This window comes from Papaver somniferum, chromosome 5 (genome assembly GCF_003573695.1).
Source record: "Papaver somniferum cultivar HN1 chromosome 5, ASM357369v1, whole genome shotgun sequence".
NCBI lineage: Eukaryota > Viridiplantae > Streptophyta > Magnoliopsida > Ranunculales > Papaveraceae > Papaver > Papaver somniferum.
This window is the reverse complement of record NC_039362.1, coordinates 24,196,511-24,208,527: the sequence shown is the minus strand read 5'-3', so window position 1 is coordinate 24,208,527 and position 12,017 is coordinate 24,196,511. Positions and strand designations below refer to the sequence as shown.

Below are 12,017 nucleotides of genomic sequence, written 5' to 3'. Positions count from 1 at the left end.
TAAAGTGATAACAATGATTGTACTTTCAAATTAAGGAGTGCGATCACCAATTTTTGAAGGTATGCTTTTCGGTAGAGTTGACACATCAACCTTTAGTCTCTTTCCATGCTTATTAATGCAAGTATAGCTAATATGGCTTTGAATTTTTTTAGAGTTGCTACAGGTGCACCCATAATAACTCACTCCCTTTTTACAGATGATATTATTATCTTTTTGAAGGCTTCGGACAAAAATGCTCTTAATCTTAGAATTTTTGTTCTTAGACGGGTCAGAAAATCAATAAGAGCAAGTCCACTATGCTAACTTCCTCTTATCTCCGAAGAAGTTTCTGCAAAGGCATGGCTAATGCACTTAGAGTACAAGTTCCTAAGATTCCAAGTAAGTACCTCAGTGCTCCTCTTTAATGGGGTAGAGTTAGTGATAACACTGAGAAAATATGAAATAGTAGCTTGTGTTGGAAATCTAGAATGCTATAATAATTATGATACTGTGTATTTAATTCTTCCTATTCCTATCAAGAATGCTAATAATAATTTTGACAAACTGTATTGTGGATTACCAGTAAGTTTGGTGTCGTCACAGTCAAAGAGGCTTATAGATTCCTGAATGTGAAAGCTAGTGATACTCTTGCTTCTAACAAGGAATGAAGATTTCTCTGAAATTTCACCGTCCTTTCAAGTATAAGTTCTTTTTAACAATTTAAATTTGAATGAATTTTTGTATCGTAAAACCAAATATACTCATCCGAGATGTATATTTTGTAACTCTGCTTTTGAAACTCCATTTCATTTATTTATTAATTGGGTGCTCTAAAGTGTGACCAATCTTGGATAAGGTAAGTAATTGGACTAGCTTACTGTTTAATTTTGATATATGCTCTACTAGTTTCTTACGAAAGATGTGGAATTATGACGCTTGCATGGAGGATTTGAAATAGAAAGATGTTTGACCTTTCATTTTACACAAAATTGGTTAAAAAGACCAAAATCAACAATTCCTGGGTGTCCTACCCATTTTTAAACACTTTTTCTTATTTTTAATTTACATCAGGATGCATCCAGTTTCATCCTTGCTATTTTTTAAGTTTAAGTCAGGATGCATCCAGTTTCATCCTTGCTATTTTTTTGGTGTCTATTTCACCCATAATAATTTTTACTCGTCCATTTGAGCCATGTTTTAAAAATATTTGGACAAATGACCCATTTTTCGTTCATTTTATAGAGTGTATGGTAGTCTTTGAAAATGTGAAATTCAAAAGCTTGCTAAACAATGAAACCGGATCATGAATTTCATAATGTTAAATTCAGACTTGTACGCAGGAAGTAAGGAGACGCAGGAGATTCATATTGCTTGGCATGGGCCTAGTACATGTTTTTGTAATCCAAATACTGATGGCTCTTCAAATGAATGAGTGTGGTTTTGCAGGGACTGGTAGAGTCATTATAGTTGAAGATGCAGCCGTTCTTGCCTATATTAGGAAGCACATTTCCAAGAATAACAATAATATTGCAAAAGTTTCAGAGATAGTCTTAAGTCGGCTGCTAAGTTGGGCATACATCGTGTGGAAGTGAAAAGTGATTCTACTTTTGCATTCCACCGTTAAATGATAAAGATGAGTCTCACTGGAATACTGGCGTCCTTGTCCGAGAGATTGCAAAGCTCAACCGTGCATTTTATCAAGTGAAGTTTAAACAAAGATATAAAGAAGCTAACTAATAGAATTGCTGATACAGTAGCTAATTGTTGCGAAAAAAAATATGAAGGAGTTTGGATAGGAAGCATTCCAAGTTTTATTTCAGATTTTCACAATGATACAAGAGATATGACTGCACCAAGACTGGTTGCTACTGAACCTTAGTTTTTTTTTTTTATGCAAACTAATAAAAAAAAAAGGGAACCAGAACCAGGCTCGTCTTAAAAACCAAGCCCGCAGGAACTCTAATAATCAGGTTGCTCTAGCACGACCTTGGAATCGAAACACCATTCCATTCTTACCAGTAAAGTACTCCTAGGACCCACAGCCAAAGTTGGACCCACCACCAAACTCAGAGGAAATCCAGGATATTATCCTATCCAGAGGATTACATTATCAGCTCTTCAGAGAGATTCCTGAGTGAGTGAGCAGACTCTTTGTTTTCTTCATCACTGAAAAATTCATGGCATTCTCAACAATTGTGTCTTCTCCAGTTTGTTTCCACACTCAAAATCAAACCCATAGTTTTCCATTATCAAACAACAAACCCAGAATTAACAAACCCTTAATCACACAAACAAAAGCACTCCCACCACTATCAACAGCAACTGATGTCTCAGCCATTACGACCACCTTTGACAGTACAACACTTGCAGTACTCGGTGGTGGTTCAATTGCTGCACTAGCTGCAATTTTGTCGATTGCAGACCCCGAAAAGCGACGACAACTTCAAGCAGAAGAAGTTGGTGGTGGTGATAAAGAAGTTGTAAGAGAGTATTTTAATAGTACTGGGTTTCAGAGATGGAAGAAGATTTATGGTGAGACTGATGATGTTAATAAAGTTCAGCTTGATATCAGATTGGGACATTCTAAAACTGTCGAAAATGTTATGAAGATTTTGACCGAGGATAGGTCTCTTGAAGGAGTTACTGTCTGTGATGCTGGTTGTGGTACTGGTTGTTTGTCTATTCCTTTAGCTAAACAAGGTGCGGTTGTTTATTCCAGTGATATTTCTGCTGCTATGGTTTCGGAAGCTGAGAAACAGGTAATTTCACAGTTATTAGTTATGAACTTTCTAATTTTATGTCCAATGAATGGACCGAGATTCTAAACATGTAGGTATATTTAGAATGTACAATGTCATCTTAATTAAGGGCATATTTAGAATGTACAATGCCGTCTTTTACCGGCTTGATCGACCTGTTGAACCGAATCTTCCTGCAAATTGAATTATATAGAGGGGTTTGGTTTTTGTAATTTTGAACTGACTTCTGGCATTACATTGTAATTTTTGCCCAAACCCCAGAATCCAAGTTCTGCGCATTTAGCAGGATATCATCTGTAGATACTGGCTGTCCTCTTTTGTTTAAATTCGATCATTTGCATTGTTGTGTAGGCAAAAGAAGAGCTTTTGGGAGGGAGCAGTGATGGGTCATCAGTAGTGCCAGTGTTGCCAAAGTTTACAGTGAGTGATTTAGAGAGTTTGGATGGGAAATATGACACAGTTGTTTGCTTAGACGTATTGATACATTACCCACAAAGTAAAGCGGATGGAATGATTGCGCATTTAGCATCATTAGCTGAAAAACGACTGATACTGAGTTTTGCGCCTAAGACATATTACTATGATATATTGAAGAGAATAGGAGAGCTGTTTCCTGGGCCATCAAAGGCGACAAGAGCATACCTACATAGAGAGGCGGATATAGAAAGAGCTCTACAGAAGGCTGGGTGGAAAGTAAATAAGAAAGGATTCACTAATACGCAGTTTTACTTCGCCAATTTGATTGAAGCTGTTCCTGCCTAAATTCATTAGGTACAGTTCTGTAGTTCTCATGTATGTACTTGTACTTTTACTTTATACTATGTTTTTGTAATTGTTTCTCCTCGGATTCCTTTGTTCGTTAAATTCAAACGAAAAAGGATTAAAATGTACTACATTGTGAAAAGGTGAAATATATAACTTAGTTAGAGAATTTTCAGCTACAAAGTTGTTCTCAACTAGTTGTTTCTTTTTTCTAATTTGCGTTTTACTGTCACCTTTAGTATCTGTGCTCCAAATCAAAACCATGTTATGTTATCAAAAATTGTTAGGTTTTTGTTTGAGCACTAGAACACGAATGAACTTAGATGCATAAGTATAAATTTTGGTGTCGTCTCTTAAAGCATTTTTTAGAACCAACAAAGAATTGCTTTCATTCATCATCATACTTCTGCTTTTTGTTTTTAATACAATGTTACATATAAATGAGACTCGAAAGATTACAAACTCTCATGAAAAATTATACCCAAACTAAAAGAATGGAAGCTTTGACATCATTTTCATGTCTTTGATTGCCGCATTTTTCTGTTTTCTTGGTTCATCGGAAAAATATTTCACTTTTCTGAACTTCACTGAAAAATATTAATTGCTGACAACAATCTTCAATCTGCCTTAACATCTTCGTTACGTGTTTACTGCTCAGATACAAAATTTCTTACTGCCTGAGATGCTTTATATTGTCCAGAACTCCACTCCATACTGTCATTATGCAGTTTACATCACTGTTTTAGTGTTTCTGCAGCAACGGGTGATTGTTCAGTCCATTTCCACACTTTTAGATCACCATTTCCATCCCCAGTAAAAAATAGACCACCAGGAGCAGTTTGAATAGCTCGAATCTCCTCTTTGGCATAAATCTTTCCTCGTTCCGTGAACAATGGCAGGTCATAGAGACGAGCGGTGTTGTCATTGCATGAGCATATCAACACAGGTTTTCCTTGTGCATCAGGCATCCCAGAGAGCACTAACAAACCATGTTCTTCTTCACGGTTGTAAATGACTTCTAACTTTCCATTCTCCTTAAGAGCCCATACCTTTATTGTTTTGTCCAGAGAACATGACAATAAATACTGATCCCAGCAAAGAACAGACATTACAACTGATGTGTGATCTGTCAGAGTATAAATGCACTGTAATGTCTCAAGTCCCCACACCCTTATTGTGTTATCCATGGATCCAGAGTAGAGTCTATTCCCGCCTACGACTAATGTAACAACAGATGCGCTATGACCCTTAAGAGCAGCAGCAGGCTCAAAACCATTGGTTGCGGCAACAAATTTCCAGACCAATATGCTACCATCCTGTGTTCCAGCAAATAGCATTTCATCTCCCACAACCAAGGCATAAAAACTTGTCCAGATGGACCACCAAGACTGATCTCACTATTAGTTTGAGTATTCCAAGCCTTGACACAATTCTTAATTCCAACAAAGACCCAGGGTCCTTCACTGATGACACATCCGACTTCAGATCCAAGGTTAATTACAGCAGCACACTGGCCAGTTTGACAGTCCCAGACCCCAACAGTTCCATCTTTGCTACCAGAATATAATTTTTCAGACCCGTTGGTACATCAATCCCGCTAATGACCATCTCCTTCTCGTGTCCATCAAGTTGCGCCAACATGGTGAAATCATCACTGACAAACCACCAATGCAAGAATTTGCAACTTTCACCGAAAGAACATTCATCAGACATCCAATATTTGCAAATCTTATCACGAGTGTTCATAGGAGCCTTAAATCCTGTACCTCTAGTTCCTCCATTAACTTCCCCACCTTCATCATGATCCCTGCCACAATGTGAAAGCGGTGCTCGATTGTAGGTATTGGGTTTTCTTCGCGGAAACGAGCAGGATCAAAGATTCTAGGTTTTAGGTGTTAATTGTCTCACAAATGTATAGACCTGATTGTCATTCAGTATTTATACATACTAGTATGTAACCCGTGCTACGCACCGGGCTGGTGAGAATTGTCGATTTGTGTGGCGGGGCTTCGCCCGTGCCCGTTGCCCGAATGCATTTAAACATCTTTATAAAAATCTTGATTAGTCGAACTATTTTATACGAATATAAAAATTTGATACCTCAAACTATATTTTAGTAATTAGAATGTCATATGTATAGTTTAAAATGATTTGTACACATCAAAAATATGAATTCTGGGTAGGTCTATTATGTACACCTTTGACAATAACAACTGAAAGCATTAACTAAATATTTTATATATTGCAATACCCTAAAATTTTGTTTGAATTGTAGCCAAGCTGAAATGGATTTTCAAACATCGTTGGTTGATTAATTACCAACTTGTTCACCATTGTTCATTCTGCATCATCAAAGGAATAGAATTAAAAAGATCTAATTTCTTTTAAATTGCTCGGGCCGGTCTAAATCAACATGAGAACAAACATATTAGAAACTACACAAAGTATAATTGAGGCATAAATACCATCAAAGTATAATTGAGGCATAAATACCATCTAATAATTTAATAATTACAATGAAATCCATTTAATTAAAAATTGTCACAACTTAAGCCTAAACTTGAATATCGTCCTTAAATAATTACAATAAAATTCATTTAATTCAAAATTTCCACGACTTAAACCTAAATTTGATTATACTCCTTGAAGCCTTGATATCAAATTCCATATTTTTATATTTATATGTGTAATTTTTCCCATTGTGTGATAATTTCTTTCTGGTTGGATTAATCGACGACACTGCTTATTTGTGTTTCTTGTTTGTACAATTAACATTTATGAGTGATTTTATTCTCACTCGCAGAACTCTAAACAACAAAGATAAATAGGTAATATAAAATTACATGGAACACAAATGCACAAATCTTTCACTTAGATTAACTGTTAAATGAGGGGAAAGCTGGATAACAGTTTAAAAAAATTAGAACTTTATTCATTTAAGTATGATAAGTTTATTTTCATACATAAATTATATTATGGTGTGGTGGTTCTCGGAAACAACGCCAACCCACTTGAATTACATAGCCAAAAAATAAAGAAAATGAAGATAAATAGTTACATAACCAGATGACCCTCTTCATTGGTTTGTTTTCTTTTGTTCCACCAACAATCTAGGTTGATACACCTTGCTCGAACATTGCATGATCAAAACACTTACATTTTCTGCATATATGCACAAAAAGATACACATAAGATATGATCATGATATGTGAAAGAAAAGTTTAAACAGGTCAGAGACATTTGGGAAAGTTTAACAAATAGTTATCTCCTTGGATGATGTTGTGCATAAATTTTCGTTACTTCCTAAAAAATTATATGCTAATTTTTTTTCCAAGGAGGTAAATTATTCTCAACCTAATCCAAAATATTTGCTCTACCACACACTTATCAGTTTCTTTATTCATTTTGTCATCAATCCTGCAGCCAAAAATGCTTCCAACTGTTCCATATGTTGGACAAAAAAGAGTACATCCAAATTCATTAAGCTAAATTAACATAAGACCTAATTTTCTTCAAAAATAACATAAAAACATTAGCATATACTCCATCAACTTCTTTGACCATTCAACACCATCTACCCGTAAGCTTTTCACTCAAATAAGTCAATATTTTCAATTGTTATAGCGTTGGTGATGTTTAATCAATGATTCAATTTGCTAAGAGATCAAATATCTAATGACGGAAAATAGTTCAATTATTTTTCATCTGAAATATCATGAGGCAAATTTAAAACATAGTCAAGAAATCTTGATTTCCCTTTTAACTACGAATATCTTTCATAGTTCCAAAATTTACACCCATCCATGTCGAATCAGTAGGTAAGATCCCACTATTTTCCGATTTTTGTCAGTCGTATTTTCAAATCAACTAATTTTACACTTTACAAACTATACAAATTATAAATGAGTGTAGATGAGAACAGTTTGGGGTTTAAGCAGCTCAATAACCAACAACAGATACCTAATCGTAGAGTATTTTAATATCGTTTATTTATGCAAGAATTTTCCTTTTACTCCAAAGAAACAACATGACTCCACTCTATTACATCCCCAGTTACTTTAGCAGAATCTCATGGACCATATATAGAAATGCAAAAGAACTAATAAAGCATCAATCCAATAACTTGGGGATCAATCCCCAACCGGTGTTATGACGCCGATCCTGGTAAACTGGGGCTCAATCACCCGTGTTATGACATGATCCAGACTATCTATAATTAATAATCCAAATACAAACAAAACAAAACAAAATGAGTTTGTTGCGGAAGGCAAAGTTGTTTTTTATGTTGAATAACTAATGTACAAAAAGAAAGATGATGGTTCTAGACGATTTAGAGTTTGTATTGGTCATGAACCACGGGTATCTACATGTATTCCAAGAACAGAACTGATGGCAAAAAAACTCGAGAACAAAATTGATGGAAAAAAAAATATGAGAATAACTTACACATAATCATTATTAAGTTGACTATACCTTTGTTTTTCAATGAAATGTGAAACCAGGTGCTTCCAAGATTTCATTGATCAAACAAACTTATTCTTGCATGGTTCATTTTGTTCACCAAAGCCCCACATCGGCAAGACCCTCCATAGCATAAACAGTAATTATGACGTAACCTCAATTTATATTAAGAACAAAATCTATTTTAAAAATCAATGCAAAAAAAAACTTGGTGCCTGCAGTGTTCTGTAAAAGGAAGGATATACATACCCTTTGAACTACATATTGAACTAACAATAGATTGAGATCAGATAGTTTTTTAGGCAAGTGCACACAAACCCTGCGGGATAGGAGTTTCAGTAAGATGCCAAATTGTAGTTTCAAATTTTCTTGATCATGTATTGTATCCGAGGCTTCAACAAATTTCAATGGGTCTTTCTGATTCTTATCTTCATACCTTACTGTATTTGATCCATATAATTGTTAGAGTTGACATTCATAGTATAGTCGAAAGTCCTGAAAATGGTTCATAATAAATGGATGGAGATCAACTGCATCTATACTAATTCACAAAGAGAGCTGAAAAAATTTTCTGAAAGCTTGACCCCCTTGGAGGGTCCAGTTCATAGTAACGATTTTACGATGTAAAATGAAGTGAAGCTTACCAACTTTGATGCATTTTGCTGATAGGATTGTACATAGTTTCACACGTACTAAACAATTTTATGAAGTCTGATTAAGCCAAGCCAATGAAGTTATTAATAATCCAATCCTATAGGTATAATATGATTGAATTTGGAATTAAGAAAATTGTCTCCATGAGTTTTGTAGGAAAATAAACTCAAGATCTCTACGTATGTACATTATCATGACAACCCATCTCAAACTCATATGATATACTTTTTTGTTGTTATGTTACATCACTTAAAGATATTAGTAATCACAATTAATTAGACGTATGCCCATAAAAAATAAATAATAATCCTCCAATTTTATTTTGAAAAAGTTATCAAAGACATACCAGAATCAATTTTGTTTTATAAAAATCTCTTCTCTTACGTACCCTTACAGGTGCAGAATTTCCTTAGATGTATTTATTCTTACCTGTTTCGAATCAATAATCAATATTCAATATGTTTCACAAAGCATTACAAACAAACCAAAAAAAAAAAAAAAATCAATAGCAAATACATATTGATGTATTATCACCTGGAGTATTCTAAATGTATGGAATCATAGGTATGAATGAATATTTATTCTAGCAGTTCCTAGATTTGTGAGCGAATATATATCCAACAGAAATGAAAAAAAAAATATTCTTTTTGTCTTAAAAAAACATTTATGTAGCTGAAAACACATTCATAAAAACACTGATCCAAATTGATAGAAAAACCAAGTATGAGCCCTCAAACAGATGATTAAGTTACCTTATAAGTTGTAAAAATATATCCAACAACACTAAGTAATCCCAAACGCCTTGAAGCTTTTCACATACCTGATCAGCTTTATTCCCATGTGCATCCGAAGAAAAGAAAACATTTTAGAGGAGCAAAAGATAAATGTGCACTCAACTAAATATATTAAAGTTTCAACCTAGTGGTTTTAGGTATTAATGAAAAATCATCTAGGGTCACGAAATTGAGAATACGAATATTCTTATTGATCAATCTGATGAAAGACTACAATTGATTTGTTCAAATTTTCTTACCCCAATAAAAGCTTTCATAAGCTGACGTACCACGTTAGTAGTAATAACCTTTATAAGCAATAATCGTATCATCATTGGTCAAATTAGCATGTTTAAGAGCTCAGAAAACAACTTCTCTACATATTAGTACATCCTATAACAAAATTTATAGTGTCTTCAATGCCTTATAGTAACACCAAATGTGATTATCAACAGGTTCAGTATAGTACGGTATGGTTCAATTCCTCCACAACTTGTCATGAATAGGTAATCTATCATAAACAAAAGATATATAAACCTGTCCATTCACCATAAAAATCAATGGCATCAAGAACAGTTCCCACAACTTGAAAGTGCCCCCAAAAGCTTATCAAACTCCAACCCAAATCAGTGAATAATTCATACCCAAACTCCAGTTCCTTCCTGACTTCGAATTCCATATCCCAATCTTCGTTATTTCAACGGAAGTAACACCAATATTACTCCATCTATCTTTATGGTATTTGAGTTAAAAAAAAATCAATCTTTCATAAATTAGTATTACTGATTCATTTTCCATGCCGACCTCGAAAATCTCTCGCAACCCTTGGCAGCTGAGCATTCGACCATGGCAAGCAGCGATGGAAAGTAGCTTGGTTCAGCAAATCTTAGTTTAGTGAGAAATCTTGGATGTGAACTGAATTGAGAAACACAATTTGTAAAAGCATAATAATTGATACCAGGACATGAGTACCAAAAAGAAAGTCTCACAGTTAAACTTACGAATTTCAAATTTGGTGTTTTGTTACATTTCCATGTAACCTACATCTCCTCTGACATCAGTGAAAACATTGCTTTCTTACATCCCAAGCATCCTTGATAAGACAGAATTATAATGTTCCACATCCATTGAATCTATCAGAAGGATATTTGTACAAATTCGAATCTTAACTTCATGTATGAACAAAATAAAAACGTTAGAAATAGTCATTCTTTGGACATCTAATAATAAAGGCTTCTCTTAATTGTAGCCCACACTTTATTAACTATATCCCAAAAAGTTTAAGTTAAAATGAAAAGACAAATTACCAAACATGTCTTAATATATTTCTTCCCCAAAATCAAAATAGCTATTTTTCTTTTTTACAATCCAAACTAAATTATACTTCAATTTATTTTTAATCGTTCTCTCATAATTCTTACAAATTTCCCAATTATAAACCTAAATTTTTACTTTTCCCTAAAACAAACTAAACCCAATTTTTCACATTTTCTCTAAATGATGTTAGTTTCCCCAAATCATGATTGTAGTAATATCGATTGAGGTTATATATTCTAATTATTCCCTTAAAATTTCTCCACAACAATACAATATCAATTGAAAACCGAAACGTAATCAAATAATATTTTGATTCTTTTCCAAAAAAATCAATTTTCTAAAACTCAATAAAAAGTATTAATCTATTAAAAAAATTCTAAGATGATGTTCTTTTCTCCCAACCATGATTACCTTAAATTGAGTATTCTTAAAAATCATTAATTATGCCATAGATATTACATAACTTTAATTATGAGAATTATATAATTAGATTTATTTTATTTTATTGATTTAGGGATTTGATAATTTATTTTGGGATATATATAAAAATTGTGTAAAATTTTATGGGTTATGTTGATAATTATAAGAATCTCTTTGGTTATATTAATGACTTTTTTTATGTGGATTATAGTTATTAAAAGCATGGACTATATTTAAGAGAAGCCACAATAAAATCAAAATATAATATAAACAAAGATGGAATCTAAATATAATCATCTCAAAGCCACATGAAACTTAGATGCTCAGACAATAAAATAAATGGGAATACCTACATGTCAACGAAGGAACCGCATGGTAATCTTTGATCTACACTGTCTCTCCTCTAGATTATTCCACATAAACCAATTACGGTCAGCTATTAAATCCTAAGGCATCTTTCTGGATGAGACGGTGTCACTATAGTACAATGGTAAAGTCACTGGGTGATGATACCAGATATCTGAGTTCGAAACTCTCCAACACCAAATTCTTTACCGATAAAAAAAAAGATCTCTCTGGATGATGCAAAAAGAATTTAATAAGGTTATAAGCATTGGTTACACACCTCTTTCCCAACTTTATACCATAGGTACCTAAGTACCAAGGGAAACCACATATCCTCGAATCAATCATTGATTTGGATTCTACCGCACGAATTTTCCTATCTCCAACTACAAAAACTATTCCCGACACTAGAGCTGCCAATGAAACCTGCATATAAATTTAAAATATTAAATTCTAAGTCATATTTACTCGAAATTGTCCATAATAAATCATCATTCTACTTGACTTTCATGAAACTAATAGAAATATTTGTTTATCAAAAATTTAT

General features: G+C 33.6%; 1 protein-coding gene and 1 pseudogene across 1 annotated transcript; one reads left to right on the top strand and one right to left on the bottom strand.

Moving 5' to 3' along the window:
• Window positions 1-2,098: 2,098 nt before the first annotated feature.
• Window positions 2,099-3,683, top strand: LOC113281182 (magnesium protoporphyrin IX methyltransferase, chloroplastic-like). Its single transcript, XM_026529850.1, has 2 exons — window positions 2,099-2,738; window positions 3,090-3,683. The coding sequence occupies exons 1-2, from the start codon at window positions 2,157-2,159 to the stop codon at window positions 3,498-3,500; spliced, it is 993 nt and encodes a 330-aa protein (XP_026385635.1). The 5' UTR covers window positions 2,099-2,156; the 3' UTR covers window positions 3,501-3,683.
• A 551-nt stretch (window positions 3,684-4,234) lies between these two features.
• LOC113278864 lies at window positions 4,235-10,067 on the bottom strand (annotated as a pseudogene).
• Window positions 10,068-12,017: the final 1,950 nt, after the last annotated feature.